Source organism: Heterodontus francisci, chromosome 10 (genome assembly GCF_036365525.1).
Source record: "Heterodontus francisci isolate sHetFra1 chromosome 10, sHetFra1.hap1, whole genome shotgun sequence".
NCBI classification, from domain to species: domain Eukaryota; kingdom Metazoa; phylum Chordata; class Chondrichthyes; order Heterodontiformes; family Heterodontidae; genus Heterodontus; species Heterodontus francisci.
In genome coordinates, this window is record NC_090380.1 from 10,655,459 (window position 1) to 10,674,234 (window position 18,776).

At 43.3% G+C, this 18,776-nt stretch overlaps 1 protein-coding gene across 6 annotated transcripts in view; it reads left to right on the top strand.

The window, feature by feature from the left end:
* Positions 1–18,776, top strand: part of LOC137374288 (AP-1 complex subunit sigma-2) — a 54,155-nt gene that overhangs the window by 5,633 nt on the left and 29,746 nt on the right. For all 6 annotated transcript variants that reach the window (XR_010975778.1, XR_010975777.1, XM_068040097.1 and 3 more), the window contains exons 2-4: positions 10,655–10,833; positions 13,514–13,622; positions 15,099–15,236. Coding sequence is in view for 4 of the 6 variants with exons in the window: in XM_068040097.1 (XP_067896198.1) it covers positions 10,655–10,833; positions 13,514–13,622; positions 15,099–15,236 (426 nt within the window). In the remaining 2 variants the exon portion in view is untranslated. The remainder of the gene's footprint in view (positions 1–10,654; positions 10,834–13,513; positions 13,623–15,098; positions 15,237–18,776) is intronic.

The window sequence follows — 18,776 nt, forward strand, 5'->3', positions numbered from 1 at the left end:
ATGTAAAAGCAGCTGGGAATGATGTGGGTTATGTCTTTGCTAACTGTGCTCTTTACCCTGAGAGAACAAAGAACAGTACAGCACGGGAACAGGCCATTTGGCCCTCCAAGCCTGCGCCGATCTTGATGCCTGCCTAAACTAAAACCTTGTGCACTTCCGGGGCCCATATCCCTCTATTCCTTTCCTATTCATGTATTTGTCAAGATGTCTCTTAAACGTCGCTATCGTATCTGCTTCTACCACCTCCCCTGGCAGCAAGTTCCAGGCACTCGCCACCCTCTGTGTAAAAAAAAAACCTGCCTCGCACATCCCCTCTAAACTTTGCCCCTCGCACCTTAAACCTATGTCCCCTAGTAACTGACTCTTCCACCCTGGGAAAAAGCTTATGACTGTCCACTCTGTCCATGCCGCTCATAACTTTGTAAACCTCTATCATGTCGCCCCTCCACCTCTGTCGTTCCAGTGAAAACAATCCGAGTTTTTCCAACCTCTCCTCATAGCTAATGCCCTCCAGACCAGGCAACATCCTGGTAAACCTCCTCTGTACCCTCTCCAAAGCCTCCACGTCCTTCTGGTAGTGTGGCGACCAGAATTGCACGCAATATTGTAAGTGTGGCCTAACTAAGGTTCTGTACAGCTGCAACATGACTTGCCAATTTTTATACTCTATGCCCCGACCGATGAAGGCAAGCATGCCGTATGCCTTCTTGACTACCTTATCCACCTGCGTTGACACTTTTAGTGACCTGTGGACCTGTACGCCCAGATCTCTCTGCCTGTCAATACTCCTAAGGGTTCTGCCATTTTCTGTATACCTCCCACCTGCATTAGACCTTCCAAAATGCATTACCTCACATTTGTCCGGATTAAACTCCATCTGCCATTTCTCCGCCCAAGTCTCCAACCGATCTATATCCTGCTGTATCCTCTGACAATCCTCATCATTATCCGCAACTCCACCAACCTTTGTGTCGTCCGCAAACTTACTAATCAGACCAGCTACATTTTCCTCCAAATCATTTATATATACTACAAACAGCAAAGGTCCCAGCACTGATCCCTGCGGAACACCACTAGTCACATCCTTCCATTCAGAAAAACACCCATCAGCTGTTACCCTCTGAGATTCCGATTGCTTTGAAAGAGACAAACTTGTATTTTTTTTTAATTGTTTCTGGTTTTGCGTTATTCCAGTATTTGTCTGAACTAGCAACTTCTTCCATTTTGCTTGTCACTTCTTCAATGGTTATTTTTCTTATGTCTATCATGGAGCTGGCCATGTAGACCAGGAAGGCTTATGCTGAATTATTTGCAAATTCATTTTCGTGTATCTGCCCTAGGACAAGTCCATTAACAGCCAGGGAATTTGTGACTGATTTTTTTTTTATCCATTGACTTTTTGCCAGATTGTCATCTTCCGTAGCCATATGAACATACGAATTAGGAGCAGGAGTTGGCCACTCGGCTGCTGGAGCCTGCTGCACCATTCAATAAGATCATAGTTGATCTGATTGTAACCTCAAATCCACATTCCTGCCAACCCCCAATAACCTTTCACCCCCTTGATTATCAAGGATCTATCTACCTCTGTCTTAAAAATATTCAAAAACTCTGCTTCCACCGCCTTTTGAAGAAGAGTTCCAAAAACTCATGACCCTCGGAGAGAATTTTTTTTCTTCATCTTTGTCTTAAATGGGCGACCCCTTATTTGTAAACAGTGACCCCTAGTTCTAGATTCTGCCACGAGAGGAAACATTCTTTCCTCATCCACCATGTCAAGACACCTCAGGATCTTGTATGTTTCAAGCAGGTCACCTCTTACTCTTCCAAACTCCAGTGGATACAAGCCTAGCACGTCAACCTTTCCTCATAAGGCAACCTGCACATTCCAGACATTACTGTGGTAAACCTTTTCTGAACTGCTTCCAATGCTTTTACATCCTTCCTTAAATAAGGAGACCGATATTGTACACAGTACTCCAGATGTGGTCTCACTAATGCCCTGTGTAACTGAAGCATAACCTGTCTACTTTTGTATTCAATTCCCCTCACAAACAATAACATTATATTAGCTTTCCTAATTACATGCTGGACCTACATACTAACCTTTTGCAATTCATGCACTAGCACACCCAGATCCCTCTACATCTTGGAGCTCTGCAATCTCTCACTGTTTAGATAATATGCTGCTGTTTTATTCTTCCTGCCAAAATGAACAGTTTCACATTTTTCCACATTATGCTCCATTTTCCAGATCTTTGCCCACTCACTTAACCTATCTATATCTCTGCAGCCTCCTTATGTCCTCTTCACAACTTATTTTCCTGCCTGTCTTTGTGTCATCAGCAAATTTAGCATCCATACCTTCGGTCCCTTCATCTAAGCCATTTATATAAATTGTAAAAAGTTGAGGCCCCAACACTGATCCCTGTGGCACACCACTCGTTACATCTTGCCAACCAGAAAATGACCCATTTATGACTAGTCTCTGTTTTCTGTTAGCTAGCCAATCTTCTGTCTGTGCCAATATGTTACCCCCTACACCATGAGCTGTTATTTTACATAACCTTTGATGTGGCACCTTAGCAAATGCCTTCTGGAAATCCAAATACAGTACATTGACTGGTTCTCTTTATCCACAGCACATGCTACTTCAAAGAACTCCAATAAATTGGTTAAACATGATTTCCCTTTCACAAAACCATGTTGATTCTGCCTGATTACCCTGAATTTTTCTAAGTGTCCTGTTATAATGTCTTTAATAATAGCTTCTAACATTTTCCCAATGACAGGTGTTAAGCTAACTGGCCTGTAGTTTCCTGCTTTCTGTCCCCTCCCTTTTTGAATAAAGGAGTTACATTGGCTATTTTCCAATCTAATGGAACCTTCTCTGAATCTAGGGAATTTTGGAGAATTAAAACCAACACATCAACTATCTCACTAGCCACTTCTTTTAAGACCCTAGGATGAAGTCTATCAGGACCCGGGGACTTGTCAGCACGCAGCTCCAACAACTTGTTCAGTGCCAATTCACTGGTTATTGTAATTTTCTTGAGATCCCCCCCCTCCCTTCCATTTCCTGATTTACAGCTATTTCTGGGATGTTACTTGTATCCTCTTTGGTGAAGACTGATGCAAAATACATGTTCAATTCATCTGCCATCTCCTTATTTTCCATTATTAATTCCCCAGACTCATTTTTTATAGGACCAGTGCTCACTTTGTTAACTTACATTCTGTTTTTATATTTCTAGCGAGCTTTCTCTCGTACTCTAATTTTTCCTTCCTTCTTAATCTTTTGGTCATTCTTTGCTGTTTTTTATATACTGTCTGTTGTGGGACAACTCAGTCACTACACGAAGAGACTCGGGTACAAGTTTTGATCATTTATTCAAGCGTATACAGGGAGAGTCCATCTCGGGCAATCCGAGGTAGTGCTCTGAAATCTCTCAGACGCAAACTTATATACTGTTCTTCTCACAAAATATGGTCAAACAATGGTTGATTGATCATACACTAATGAATACATGATTCTAGTCTTTATCAGTGCCCAGATGTGTCTCTGTTTCACATTAGTCAAACATTCCACATTGTGAAGTCTGTACAGATCCCAGCTATCAACCTTCACTCCCTAATCCTGCCTTTTGCCCGAACAGCTTGTCTGTTTCTTTCTCATCTTGACTTAATTATATTCTGTTGAGGTGCCTTTCAAATACATTGCTTAATTCTGCTTAACCCCTTCAGTCCCCCCTATTGGCCCTTGGCCTAGCCCAAGATGGCCAAGAGACCTAAACAGTGATGTGCTCAACTCTCATTGCTCTCCTCCACTCATTGATACTGGCCAGGTATTGAGTTTAGGTTTGCAAAGGCAATTGACTACACCATCTGTATGGGTCAGCCCTGCAGTAAGGGCTCACAGACAACCTGTCTAGCCCCCACGTTCTCATGTCTCCATACTGCTGGCCTCTCCTTGTGTATCTTCCTGACCCTGTAAATTAGGCATGGCAAATATATGACCACTACTTGGGCAATGACCAAGATGTGAGAGATGATCCTGAAACAGGGGTGCATCTACGTTTGAACCCCAATTCCACAGATCCTGCCACCATGTGGTATCATTGATCTGTTTGACCTCCTCTTCCAGCGTCTTAAGTTTGTTGTTGTAATGTGTAATACACCTTATGTACCTGCTGTAACCCCTCATGGATGGCCGTGAGGTGTGTGGGCAGTGGTGGGATAGAATAGGAGAACTGCCTCACGTGCTGTGTGAGGTTTTCCTTTATACTTTTGGTAACCTGCAAGTTGACTGTTTCTTTTTAATATATCTCCACCAGCTCTACCTTTCCCACCCTCACCGGTACCTGTGGGTGTAGACATACTGTTTGATTAATTATTGGATAGGATGGTTTGTGTCCGTACTGATACTCGTGCTGTGTTGTGGTCAGACAATATCTCCCTTTTCCCATATAGACAATGTGGGTCGGTTCCATTGCTGCCCATATAGCTTCCATTGTACAATTGACCGTTGCGTTAAATTCACTTTATTGCCTCTTCAATCATATATATTGGATGTGGACACACTACGGCAGAGGCTCCTATAGTACATCTATCTAATGTAGTACCTATCATTTTCTACTTCAAATAACGTCTTTCTAGGTGTTGATTCTGGTATAACTGGGATCGCCAAGACCACACCTATCAATAGGCTATTATCGACAATACATTTTTCATCGGTTTTATACACGTGTTAAACCTCTGAGCTGGCAACCAGTCACGTGTTGGTTCTGATGTCAGGACAATTTAGACAAGTGTTGATTTGATATCCATAGGAAATTTCACCCTCATGGGGTTGTCTCAGATTTTCCTGTGTCTGCTCAAGCAGCCAAGATCCATATGTACTGCAGACATTGTTTGTAGCCACGTCCTCTGAGATGTTACGCCCTTCGCCAATTCGTTGGATACAGAACTGGCTCTGTCATAGAAGACAGAGGGTAGCAGTAGAAGGGTGCTTTTCTGAATGGAGGGCTGTGACTATTGGTGTTCCGCAGGGATCAGTGCTGGGACCTTTGCTGTTTGTAGTATATATAAATGATTTGGAGGAAAATGTAGCTGGTCTGATTAGTAAGTTTGCGGACGACACAAAAGTTGGTGGAGTTGCAAATAGTGATGAGGATTGTCAGAGGATACAGCAGGATATAGATCAGTTGGAGACTTGGGCGGAGAAATAGCAGATGGAGTTTAATCCGGACAAATGTGAGGTAATGCATTTTGGAAAGTCTAATACAGGTGGGAGGTATACAGTAAATGGCAGAACCCTTAGGAGTATTGACAGGCAGAGAGATCTGGGCAACGCATGTGGATAAGGTAGTCAAGAAGGCATACGGCATGCTTGCCTTCATCGGTCGGGGCGTAGAGTATAAAAATTGGCAAGTCATGCTGCAGCTGTACAGAACCTTAGTTAGGCCACACTTAGAATATTGCGTGCAATTCTGGTCGCCACACTACCAGAAGGACGTGGAGGCTTTGGAGAGGGTACAGAAGAGGTTTACCAGGATGTTGCCTGGTCTGGAGGATATTAGCTATGAGGAGAGGTTGGATAAACTCGGATTGTTTTCACTGCAACGAAGGAGGTGGAGGGGTGACATGGTAGAGGTTTACAAAGTTATGAGTGACATGGACTGACATAGTCAGAAGCTTTTTCCCAGGATGGAAGAGTCAGTTATTAGGGGACATGGGTTTAAGGTGCGAGGGGCAAAGCTTAGAAGGGATGTGCGAGGCAAGTTTTTTACTCAGAGGGTGGTGAGTGCCTGGAACTTGCTGCCGGGGGAGGTGGTGGAAGCAGGTACGGTAGCGACGTTTAAGAGGCATCTTGACAAATAGGGTGGCGCAGTGGTTAGCACTGCAGCCTCACAGCTCCAGCGACCCGGGTTCAGTTCTGGGTACTGCCTGTGTGGAGTTTGCAAGTTCTCCCTGTGTCTGCGTGGGTTTCCTCCGGGTGCTCCGGTTTCCTCCCACATGCCAAAGACTTGCAGGTTGATAGGTAAATTGGCCATTAGCAATCGCCCCTGGTATAGGTAGGTGGTAGGGAAATATAGGAACAGGTGGGAATGTATTAGGAATATGGAATTAGTGTAGGATTAGTATAAATGGGTGGTTGATGGTCGGCACAGACTCGGTGGGCCGAAGGGCCTGTTACAGTGCTGTATCTCTAAACTAAACATGAAAAGGATGGGAATAGAGGGATACGGTCCCCAGAAGTGCAGGAGGTTTTAGTTTAGACAGGCATCAAGAGTGGTGCATGCTTAGAGAGCCAAATGTCCTGTTCCTGTGCTGTACTCTTCTTTGTTTACCCTGTATCCTTAGACTATGACCCCTGGTTCTGGACTCCCCCACCATCGGGAACATCCTTCCTGTATCTACTCAGTCAAGTCCTGTTAGAATTTTATAGGTTTCTACGAGATCCCCCCTCACTCTTCTGAACTCCAGCGAATATAATCTTAACTGACTCAATCTCTCCTCATACGTCAGTCTCGCCATCCCAGGAATCAGTCTGGTAAACCTTCGCTGCACTCCCTCTATAGCAAGAGCATCCTTCCTCAGGTAAGGAGACCAAAACTGGACACAATATTCCAGGTGTAGCCTCACCAAGGCCCTGTATAATTGCAGCAAGACATTCCTGCTCCTGTACTTGAATCCTCTTGCTATGAAGGCCAACATACCATTTGCCTTTTTTACCGCCTGTTGGACCAGCATGCTTACCTTCAGCGACTGGTGTACGAGAACACCCAGGCCGCGCTGCATATTCACTTTTCTCAGTTGAGAGTCATTCAGATAATCTACCTTCCTGCTTTTGCTACCAGAGTGGATAACCTCACATTTATCCACATTTTACTGCATCTGCTATGCATTTGCCTACTCACTCAACTTGTCCAAATCACCCTGAAGCCCCTCTGCATCCTCCTCACAACTCACCCTCCCACCCAGTTTTGTGTCATCTGCAAATTTGGAGATATTACATTTGGTTCCCTCATCTAAATCATTAATATATAATGTGAATAGCTGTGGTCCTAGCACTGATCCCTGAGGTACCCCACTAGTCACTGCCTACCATTCGGAAAAAGACCCATTTATCCCTACTCTTTGTTTCCTGTCTGCCAACCAATTTTCTGTCCATCGCAATACATTACCCCCAATCCCATGTGCTTTAATTTTGCATGCTGATCTCTTATGTGGGACTTTGTCAAAAGCCTTCTGAAATACTAAATAAACCACATCCACTGGCTTCCCCTCATCAACTCTACTAGTTACATCCTCGAAGAATTCTAGTAGATTTATCAAGCATGATTTCCCTTTCATAAATCTATGCTGACTCTGTCCGATTCTACCACTGTTCTCCAAGTGCTCTGCTATAAAATCTTTGATAATGGACTCTAGAATTTTCCCCACTTCCGACGTCAGGCTGACTGGTCTATAATTTTCTGCTTTCTCTCTACCTCCCTTTTTAAATACTGGGGTTACATTAGCTACCCTCCAATCTGTAGGAACTGTTCCAGAGTCTATAGAATCTTGGAAGATGACCACCAATGCATCCACTATTTCTAGGGCCACTTCCTTAAGTACTCTGGGATGTAGATTATCAGGCCCTGGGGATTTATCGGCCTTCAATCCCATCAATTTCCCCAACACCATTTCTCTACTAATACTGATTTCCTTCAGTTCCTCTCTCTCACTAAACCCCGTGTTCCCCAACATTTCTGGTATGATATTTGTGTCCTCCTTTGTGAAGACAGAACCAAAATATGCATTTAGTTGATCAGCCATTTCTTTGTTTCCCCATAATAAATTCCCCTGTTTCTGACTGTAAGGGACCTACATTTGTCTTCAATCTTTTTCTCTTCGCATACCTATAGAAACTTTTACTGTCAGTTTTTATGTTCCCCGCAAGCTTGCTCTCGTACTCTATTTTCCCCTTCTTAATCAATCCCTTGGTCCTCTTTTGCTGAATTCTAAACTGCTCCCAATCCTCAAGTCTGTTGTTTTGTCTGGCAAATTTATATGCCTCTTCCTTGGATCTAATGCTATCTCTAATTTCCCTTGTAAGCCATGGTTTGGCTACCTTCCGCATTTTACTTTTGTGCCATCAAGAATAAACAATTGTTGCAGTTCATCCATACGCTCTTTAAATGTTTGCCATTGCCTATCCACCGTCATCCCTTTAAGTAACATTTTCCAATCTATCATAATCAACTCGCGCCTCATACCTTTGCAGTTTCCGTTACTAAGATTCAGGATCCAAGTCTCGGAATCAACTTGTGGCACTCTCCATCTAGTTCAACTAGTTCACAACCAAAACATGACTCGAGGTTTCCACAAAAATATATACAAGTTCTGATGAAAGGTCACTGAATGAAATGTTAACTTTGCTTCTCTCTCCATAGATGCTGCCAGACGCCCATTATTTTTTTCCAGTCTATATTTAGATTAAAATTGATTATCGCCGTACCTTTCTGACAAGCACCCATTATTTCTTCCTTTATACCCCGTCGTACTGTGTCGTTACTGTTCGGGGGCCTGTACACCAATCTCACAAGTGACTTCTTGCCTTTATCATTTCTCATTTCGACCCAAACCGCTTCTACATCCTGTTTTCCTGAACTTGGGTCATCCCTCTCTATTGTGCTAATACCATCATAATTGACAGAGCCACTCCTCCCCTTTTTCCTCGCTTCCTGTCCTTCCTGTATGTCTTGTACTTTTCAATATTCAGGTCCCAATCTATGTCATCCTGCAGCCATGTCTCTGTAATGGCTATCAGATCGTACTTATTTATTGCTATTTGCGCTATCAGCTCGTCTGTTTTGTTTTGAATGCTATATGCATTCAGATACAGAGCCTTTAGTTTTGTCCTTTTACTATTTTTGTAACCTCTAGCCTTGTCTGCTGATCTACTCTTAGATTTGTACTCACTGTCCCTTCTTGTCATGGTCTGTTTATCTTCTCTCATGTTAATACCTTTATCTCTTGCCTGGTCTCTACTCTTTGATTTACCACATCTTTCCAATTTGATCCCTTGCACCCACTATTTAGTTTAAAACCCTCTCTACTTCCTTAGTTATGCAACTCAGTAGAAGACTGGTCCCGCCACGGTTCAGATGTAGACCATCCCAACGGTACAGCCCCCACTTTCCCCAGTGCTAGTGCCAATGCCCCATGAACCTTCACCCACACCAGTCTTTGAGCCATGCATTCATTTCTCTAATTTTTGTTGCCTTACTCCAATTTGCATGTAGCTCAGGTAATAATCCAGAGATTATAACTTTTGAGGTTCTGCTTCTTAATTTGGTGCTTAGCTCCTCATACAGAACCTTCTTCCTTGTCCTCCCTAGGTCGTTGGTACCCACATGGACTATGACAACTGGATTCTCCCCCTCCCACTGTAAGTTCCTCCCCAGCCCTGAGCAAATGCCCCGAACCCTGACACAGGGCAGGCAACACAGCCTTCTTGACTCTCACTCTTTGCTGCAGAGAACTGTGTCAATCCCCCTGTCTATACTGTCCCCTACTACTACTACTTTCCTTTTTGCTGTCCCCATTTGAATAGTTTCCTGTACCATGGTACCATGGTCAGTCTGCTCATCCACACTATAGCCCTCGCTCTTGTCCATACAAGCTGCAAGAACCTCAAACTTGTTGCACAATTGCAAGGGCTGAGGCTCCTCCACACCCACCTTCTCGATCCCCTTACCTGCCTGACTAGCAGTCACACCCTCCTGTCCCTGACCATTGACCAAAACAGGCAACCCTATTCTAAGTGGTGTGACTGCCTTCTGGAACAAGTTGTCCAGGTAACTTGCCTCCTCCCTGATGCATCGCAATGTCTGCAGCTTGACGTCCAGCTTAATGACTCTGAGCTGAAGCTTCTCAAGCAGCAGACATTTACTGCAGATGTGGTTGCGATGGATTGCCGTGGCATCCAGGAACTCCCACATACTGCAGCTGCGACACATCACTTGTCCTGCCATCTATATTGTGTTAATTAAATTTAATTTATTGGGCTAGGTTGTGACTTTCCCCGTTATCTGCTTATTGCCGCCATCCCTACCACCTTACGCAGCTTGAATAGTAAGCTGACGTGTAGCACTGATGCTTGTGGATGGTGGATGGGTACTTGGTTGGGATACTAAGAGGGGTCTACCTGTGCCTTCAGGCGAGGATTGGAAAAAATTGATGTGGAGGAAAGGTTTAGGACAGATCAACTAGTTTTGGAGCTTTAATTGTTGCATCTGAATTAGCAAAACTAACTAGGGGCCATAAATACAAGATAGTCACTAGTAAATGTGTTGAGGGATTCAGGAGAAGCTTCTTTACTCAATGCTTAGACTGTGAAACTTGATACCATGTGGAGTAGTTGAGGCAAATGGGATAGATGCCTTTTAAGGGGAAGCTATATAAGCATAAGGGAAAAAGGGAATCCAAGGATATGCTGATAGGGTGAGATGAAATATGGTGGAACGAGGCTTGTGTGCAGTATAAACATGACTTAGACCTCCTGGGACGAATGGCCTGTTTTTGAACTGTCTCTTCTATATAATTAATTATAGTGAAAAGATTCAAAGCAATGCCAACTGCTAATATGTCATCATTCTTTTAACAGATGCAGTTTATGCTGCTTTTTAGTCGTCAGGGGAAACTTCGACTGCAAAAATGGTATGTTCCCCTCTCAGACAAAGAGAAGAAAAAAATTACAAGGGAGCTGGTCCAGACAGTTTTGGCTCGTAAACCCAAGATGTGCAGCTTTTTGGAATGGAGAGATCTGAAGATTGTATATAAAAGGTTAGAATTCAAACATTCATTTTTAGCTCGGGTTTGACCCTTGTGTTATAACAATAATGAGCCTTTTTTTTCCCTTTTGAAATGGAACTGAGTAGCATTATTGAAGTGAAGATAAGTGAAGTAAAGCTGGTTTGCATTGAGCTGGCCGGCAGCTGGGGTCGCTGGAGGTCAGAGGCCGGCTGGTATCGCTGGGGGCCGGTTGGGGCTGCTGGGGTGGGGGTGGTGGGGTGGTGGGGAGGAGGGGCGGCGGCAGCTGGTTGGGGTCACTGGGGGTCCTGCTGGGATCGGTCGGGGCTGCTGGTGGGCCGATCGGAGCTGTTTGGGGTTGCTGGGGGGGTTGGTTGGGGGGTGCTGGTCGGGGTTGCTGGGAGGCGGGGGGCCAGCCGGGGTCACTGGGGGGTTCGCTTGGGGTGGGGGTGGGCCGGTCGGGGTCGCTGGTGGGGGGGTGCCAGTCGGGGTCGCTGGGGGGCAGGGGGGACCGGTCGGGATTGCTGGGGGGGGGCGTTGCTGGTTGGGGTTGCTGGGAAGCGGGGGGCCAGCCGGGGTCACTGAAGGGTTCGCTTGGGGGGGATGGGTGGGGGGCTGCCAGTTGGGGTCGCTGGGGAGCAGGGGGGACCGGTTGGGATTGCTTGGGGGGGGGGGGGGGGGGGCGTTGCTGGTTGGGGTTGCTGGGAAGCGGGGGGCCAGCCGGAGTCACTGAAGGGTTCGCTTGGGGGGGATGGGTGGGGGGCTGCCAGTTGGGGTCGCTGGGGGGCAGGGGGGACCGGTTGGGATTGCTGGGGGGGGGGGCTGGTCGGGGTTGCTGGGAGGAGGGGGGCCAGCCGGGGTCACTGGGGGGTCGCTTGGGGTGGGGGTGGGCAGGCCGGGGTCACTCGGGGGCTGGGTGGCAGTCGGGGTTGCTGGGGGGTCGCTTGGGGGCTGGGCAGCAGTCGGGTTCGCTGGGGGACGCTTGGGGACTGGGCGGGAGTCAGGGTCGCTGGGGGCTGGTGTAGTTGTCAGATGATCAGCCACGATTTGATTGAATGGTGGAGCTGGTTAGTGAGGCTGAATGGTCTCGTACTTTTTTTTGCTTCTTATGTTTGCGACGGGGGTTGGGCTCACTGGCAGGTGTCAGGGTTGGGCCGGTGCCAGCCAGTGTCGGTCAGGGGCTGGGTCTGATGGCCGATGTCTTTGAAATTATGAAAAGTTTTGATAGTCAACATTTGTTGGTAAGAGCAAATCTAGAGACCAATTATACAAGATAATCACCAAATAATCGAATAGGATATTGTGAATAAACGTCTTCATCCAGAGGGGGGGGGTGAGAATATGGAACTTAATGCCACAGGGAGTGTTTCAAGTATTAAACATAATATTATCAGTGCCTTTCAGGGGAGGCTACATTAGCATATCAGAGAGATCGGAATAGAGGGTTATGCTGATAGAGTTAGATGAAGAAAGGAAGGAGGCTCAAGTGGAGCATAAACCCTGGCAGCGACTACTTAGGCTGATTTGGCCTGTTTCTGTGCTATATATTTTATGTCGTTTCTACGTATCCAATGCCAGCAAATGTTCCTGTATGTGGAGAATGATCGGCAGCTGTAAAAATTTTCAGGGGGTGTGATTCAGACCAGAACACAGGATTAGGTTAAGAAACAGCTAGATGCTGTTCTGAGAAGACACATTTGGCCTGTTTGCTTTTAATCATTAATGACTCATTTTTCATCCCTCCCTGTCTTTTCGTTGATATCTTATGTAATATTAAAAGAATATTTTATCCAGTAGTCATATTGTGTCTTCTCCCTGTGAGCTGCATCTTTGTGTGTGCGGGTACTCGTGCACCTGCTTAGCTCCTGCTACCAGCAATAATCCCTCTGATGTCATGTGCTTTTTGTTCTTTTTTTATTGATGCTCAGCTCCTGATGTTTGTTCTGCTCCAGGTCATCTTGCCCTGATGCAGTGATGGGCAGTTTCTCATCAATGAGACGAGGAAATATAATTCATGAATACAATGTACTGTTCCTATGAGTTGGATATAGACTTTTCGATGCATTGTTAATTTTAGGCTTGTATTTGTGATTTAGGTTTCTTTACATTCAGGCTGAAAGCTGGATAGTCTTTCCATCACACTCTTATTTTACCCTTGCAGCAGATTTTTGTGTACATTCTTTCAGCCCTGATGCTGTATATTTTAAAATTACTTCTGTATTTTAGGGTGGTGCAGTGACACATTTAGTTTTTCCATTGTGTATGTGCTGTGCACAAAGAAATGGTGCTAGCTGGAGGAGTTGACTTTCTGCTGAGTGGCATTTGGTCACATGCTGCACTATTAAGTACTGCTTTTAAAGTGCTTTGGGGAATCCTGAAAATATGAAAAATGCCCTATAAATGTGTTACATCAATGTAAGTTTGTTTTTCCATAGCATTGGTAAAATTTAGCCCCACTAGTTATGAGTTTAGTGCTGTTAATTTGTTCATTTCAGTGTGGATTTAATTTTAATTATTTAAAAATCCATATTATTGGATGCATGCATCACTGGAACTCCGCTTAATTCAACATTTATTTTGAAGTTATGCTCTAGAAGGTGTGTAACAGTATTTTTCTCAGACAAAGCTCCTCCAGTCCTCTGGGCTGATGCTTTTTCAGGTAGATTGCAATGGTTTAAGTAACTTATGTGACTGAAATATTATGTTTGTATAGGTATGCAAGTCTTTATTTCTGCTGTGCTATTGAGGACCAGGACAATGAACTCATAACCCTTGAGATTATCCATCGTTATGTTGAGCTCCTAGACAAGTATTTTGGAAGTGTGAGTTGAAAAACTTTGATTCATTGTACATATATCATCAGCCCTCAAGGGCAGCAAATGTGGTTGATCTTGAAGTTAGAAGGTGTGACTGTAAGATTGGTTATGCAGTCATGAACCTTTCAGACAGTGCATTTTGTACGCAATGGACCAGATCTGTCCACTTGTGAATAAGTTTCATAAGTGCAGTTTATCCCAATGTATATTATCTGCCAAATGTGCAATTATTCGGAGCAAAGTTTTGATCAACTTAATCCAAGTTGGAAATGACTACTTATTCAGAACAATGTACAACATTAATGGTTCTCAAAGAACAGTAAATTTGAATTATCTATTCACTTTCTTCTTTTAACTTGAATCATGTCATTTACTTATTTTGTTTAATTAGAGATTACATTTTTAACTTGTATGAAAACTTTCCAAAAAAAAGTCCCTCACTGTAGAAATGGGCACAAAGTCAGCTTCTCTCCCAATGTATTCTCATTCAAAGCTATTCCCTCACTCTCATCCATCCCCACTCCTTGCTGAAGTTGGCTCACGTTGGGGTTTGATTCCACAGTGTTGGCAGCCTACCAAAGGAGTCTTTCTGCATTTGTAGCTAATTATTTAGAATGATCTAATGACCCCACATGCACATTCTAACCGAGGCCATACAGACAACAGCCAGGAGGAGGAAACTTGACTGGTTTGATTTCCTCACCCCTTTCACTATGGGCACGCATGTAGTGGTCAGAGCTTAAAACTCTGCATCTATAGCTATGCATTTGTGAATATAATTTTCAAGCTAACTACCCAAATTATGTTCGCCTTTTTTAATTTATCAAAGCTTTATCGTTGATCTAAGGTCTTTAGCACATGATACAACTGAATATGGATAAAAAGCCATGAAGCAATATTATATAAAAGGGGCTTTTATAAATTTAAAACCCATTTTATTTTTTGCAAGATGAATTGAAAGGCCAGAAATATTTGTTGCCATGTAACACTTAACCTTAATTTCTGTCTTTTGTAATTTATCTCAGAACCTGAATCTAGAGGTTTAGGTTATGGGTATTGGGGATGGTAAAAAGGATAGGAGTGATGAGTGAGATAAATCAAAATGTAACCTACAGTATCTGTATGTTATGTAAATGTATGATTTTATGTGTAGTATCACATAGCAAATAAGCATCTTGAATAACTAATACTGCACAAAACTTCAAACTTGTGAAGTTCCTTGTTACAGTATATTTTTGTAGCACCATCTTGTCACTGGTATACTGATCAAATAGAAATAACTTCCACTTACTGAATGTAACATCTGTTTGAGAAAGATAAATGCATTACTATTGCTGACATGACTAACCTCCCTTGGTTGGGGTTGGAAATTGAAAAGTTGTAGTTACTCAACTTATAAAATATTGTCTCTGCTAACATTTAGTGAGATTTAAACCAAGTGTGCTGTGTAATCACCATGTTTTTGTTTCCCCTCCCTTGAAGGTTTGCGAACTTGACATTATCTTTAACTTTGAGAAGGCTTATTTTATCTTGGATGAGTTCTTGTTAGGAGGGGAAGTGCAGGAGACTTCAAAGAAGAATGTACTGAAAGCAATCGAACAAGCTGATCTGCTGCAGGAGGTATGAGTTGAGGAATGTACTGGCCAGAGCACGAGCATGTTATGTTTGGCAGGAGGAATTACCATCCCTGTATTAAGCTTAACTGGAAAGTACTGCTTAGTTTGCAAAGCATTGTCTCCGCTATTTCCTTTCATTTGTGTTTGTGATGTGTGTAATTTGTAGTTGCACGTTGGTGTCTCATAACAATATGGAGGCAGAAGTAGAATTTATTGTTAAAATTGTTTGCATACATGTAAAGGTGTGTGTGTGCGTCTTAAATTTTTTTGAGTTTAAAACCACGCTATAGTGTTTTGTTCTATGTTTACCACTTAAGGCAGCCATGATCCTTTCGATATGACAATTTTTGTCTTTAAAGAGTAAATTAGTAAAACACTTTTTAAATATCTCCAGCCTACCTTTTGTTCCATATTGTGCTTTTGTCTCTGTCTGTCCTCTATTTTCTCCTTTCCCTAGAGAGCTCGGCTTCTCCTTTTGTGTTTGACACATTCTGTTTACAGCCATATTAGTTTAGCTCCTCTTTTGTTATTTAACCTGACTTCTGTGCTTCTTTACTGTCCCATTGCTGAAACCCAGAAGCTTGACTCACTTCTATGATGCTTTTCAGGTATAGTTTACTAAGTGTTATTACATAGAGCCAAATATACAGTATTGTGCAAAAGTTAACAGAACAAATTGGATAGTGAGGTAACTTGGTGACTGAACATTTCTGTGTACTTTTTCAGAATAAGTATAGTACAGACTCTTCAGAAGTGCAGTATCTCACTAAATCAAATTATTGCTAGGAGGTATTTGCATGAAAGCATTAGATGAATGGATTCAAGTCTCTTGTCTGCTTGCTCAGGCTGAACTTGGCGCACCATCTCAATGTCCTGTTTGATCTTGGTCTGAGCTTCAAGCTGCACGGCCATCATTTATTCTACCTCTGAAACATTTTGTGTTTATCATTATCTTAGCTCCACTGAAATCTTCAAGCATTACTTTGACTTTGATAACTTTTCCTCAAATCTTACTTGTTTCCTAGGTTCTACCCTATGTAAACTCCAACCTCTTCAAAACTCTGCTGCTTGCATCCTTGCCTATCTATCCTGGCCTTTGACCCCCTCTTCTTGTTCTTTTTGGATCTTCATTCTTCTCCAATTGGCGTAAAGGTTCAAATTCAAAGAAGAACAGGGGAGATCCCCCTCAACCAACATCTCTTTACTTAAAAAAAAATCTGTTCATGTATCACAGTACTGTTTGTAGAACTGTGCTGTGCTCATATTGCCTGCTGTGTTTCACCACATCACATCAGCAACTGCACTTCAAAAGTACTCAATTGGCTGTAAAGTGCTTTCGGATGTCCTGAGGATGTGAAAGGCACTGTCGAAATGCCAGTCCTTTCGTTTACAGTGATGCATAGGGCTCAGGTCAATAAACTTCTGTCTGAAGAGCAGGCTGCTTTGTAGGTTATCAGTTGGATCAAAGTCAGACTGTTAACTTCACACCATTATTTTAACAAGTAAACTTGCTGAAACTTACGGAAACAGTCATGGTTGAGTACTGCTCCAGTACATCAATCACAACTGTTGTTAATTTGGCTTCAAAACATGTTAGCTTGTAACATTCTCAACCTCTTACCCATAAATGGAGAATTCTTTGCTAGCTCCCATCAAGACATTTAAAGCTATTAGCAAGGTATCGGGCATTGCTACCACATTAAGAAGCTGACCTCTTGTTAGCAAGTGCTGAAGTGGATATGCAACTTCCTCAACACACAATGAGCTCATGATAGATGGGTGTTCTTTTCAACTGCAATCTCTACCTGGGGTCCTCAGACAACTGCCAACTTAGTAACTAGTCTTCATTGACTTGATGCATGTCAATAATATTATTATCTCTGCTTACAATGCAGTCTCCATACCTTATTCCCACTCTAGGGACTTGAGCACCAAATCCAGGCTGACACTCCCTGTGCAGTACTGATGGAATGCTGTACTGTTGGAAATGCCATCTTTCAGATGAAATGTTAAACCAAGGTCCTGCCTGCCCACTCAGGTGGGCATAAAAGACCCCATGGCACTGTTTGGAAGAAGAGCAGAGGAGTTCTCCACTGTGTCCTGGACAATATTTATTCTGCAACTAACAAAACTAAGAATAGATTAACTGGACTTTATCATATTGTTGTTTGTGGGAGCTTGTGCACAAATTGGCTGTCACAATTCCTACATTACTACAGTGACAGCACTTCAGAGGTACTTAATTGGCTGTAAAACACTTGGGATGTCCTGAGATTGTGCAAAACACTATGTAAATACAGGCCGTTCTTTTGAAGTTCCTCATTTGAAAACATGGTAGGCAGTGATAGATGGAACTGAATAATGGCTTTACAAATGATGAACAATACTGAGCTCAAGCCAATATTGAGAAGGATTAATGCTGATGTTTCCCACCCAGTTTGTTCAGCGATGGTTGTAAACTCAGTTGAATTACAAACATGAAGCTTCTTCGTGTCATGGAGTTATACAGTACAGAAACTGGCCCTTCGGCCCATCGTGTCTGTGCAGGCCATCAAGCACCTATCTATTCTAATCCCATTATCCCACACTTGGCCTGTAGCCTTGTATGCTACGGCGTTTCAAGTGCTCATCTAAATACTTCTTAAATGTTGTGACGGTTCCTGCCTCTACCACCCCTTCAGGCAGTGTGTTCTAGATTCCAATCACTCTCTGGGTGAATAAAGTTTTCTTCAAATCCCCTCTAAACCTCCTGCCCCTTACTTTAAATCCATAACCCCTGGTTATTGACACCTCCACTAAGGGAAAAGGTTTCTTCCTATCTATGCCCTCATAATTACTGAACTGAGACAATCAGCAGTACAGATGACTTGGAAAATTGCTGTCAGAATGGGAATCCTTATGGAAGGCTACCATTTAACCTGCCACTGCTAGTCCATGTATGCACAATAAGGGAATATTGAAGAGAAAACTACTTCTGGACTCCTGTATCCAAACTGCACAGGGGTTTAATGAGCCAGTCTTTGACTTCAGAGCAGAGGCCAACCTTAACAACACTAAAAGAATATGGCAAAGCTGTCAGTCAGCAGCAAGACCAACTTGCATTTATACTTGGCTTTAACAAGGTGAATATAGAGTATTTCACAAAAGCAAAAGTGGATATCAAGCAGCAGTAGAAGAATGAGGATGATGGCTAAAGACATGGTCATTGATTCTAGATTATGTCCACAAAGTGATAATTGGTAGCCTTTCTTTAGAGAAGTTGTGTTTAATAATAACTATTTGGCTCCTCTTTCTCTGATCTCCGGGAGTCAAAATTGTTGGTTGTTTTAGAAATAGAGCTGTTTAAGATGATTAAAGTGTTTCTTAGGGTGAGCATAGAGAAACTATTTCCTCTGGTGGGGGAGTTCAGAACAAGGGAGGGCATAACATTAATATTAGAGCTAGGCTGTTCAAGGGTGATGCCAGGAAGCACTTCTTCACACAAAGGGGAATGGAAATCGGAAACTTTCTCCCAAAAAGCTAGTGAGGTTGGGGGGGGGTGGGG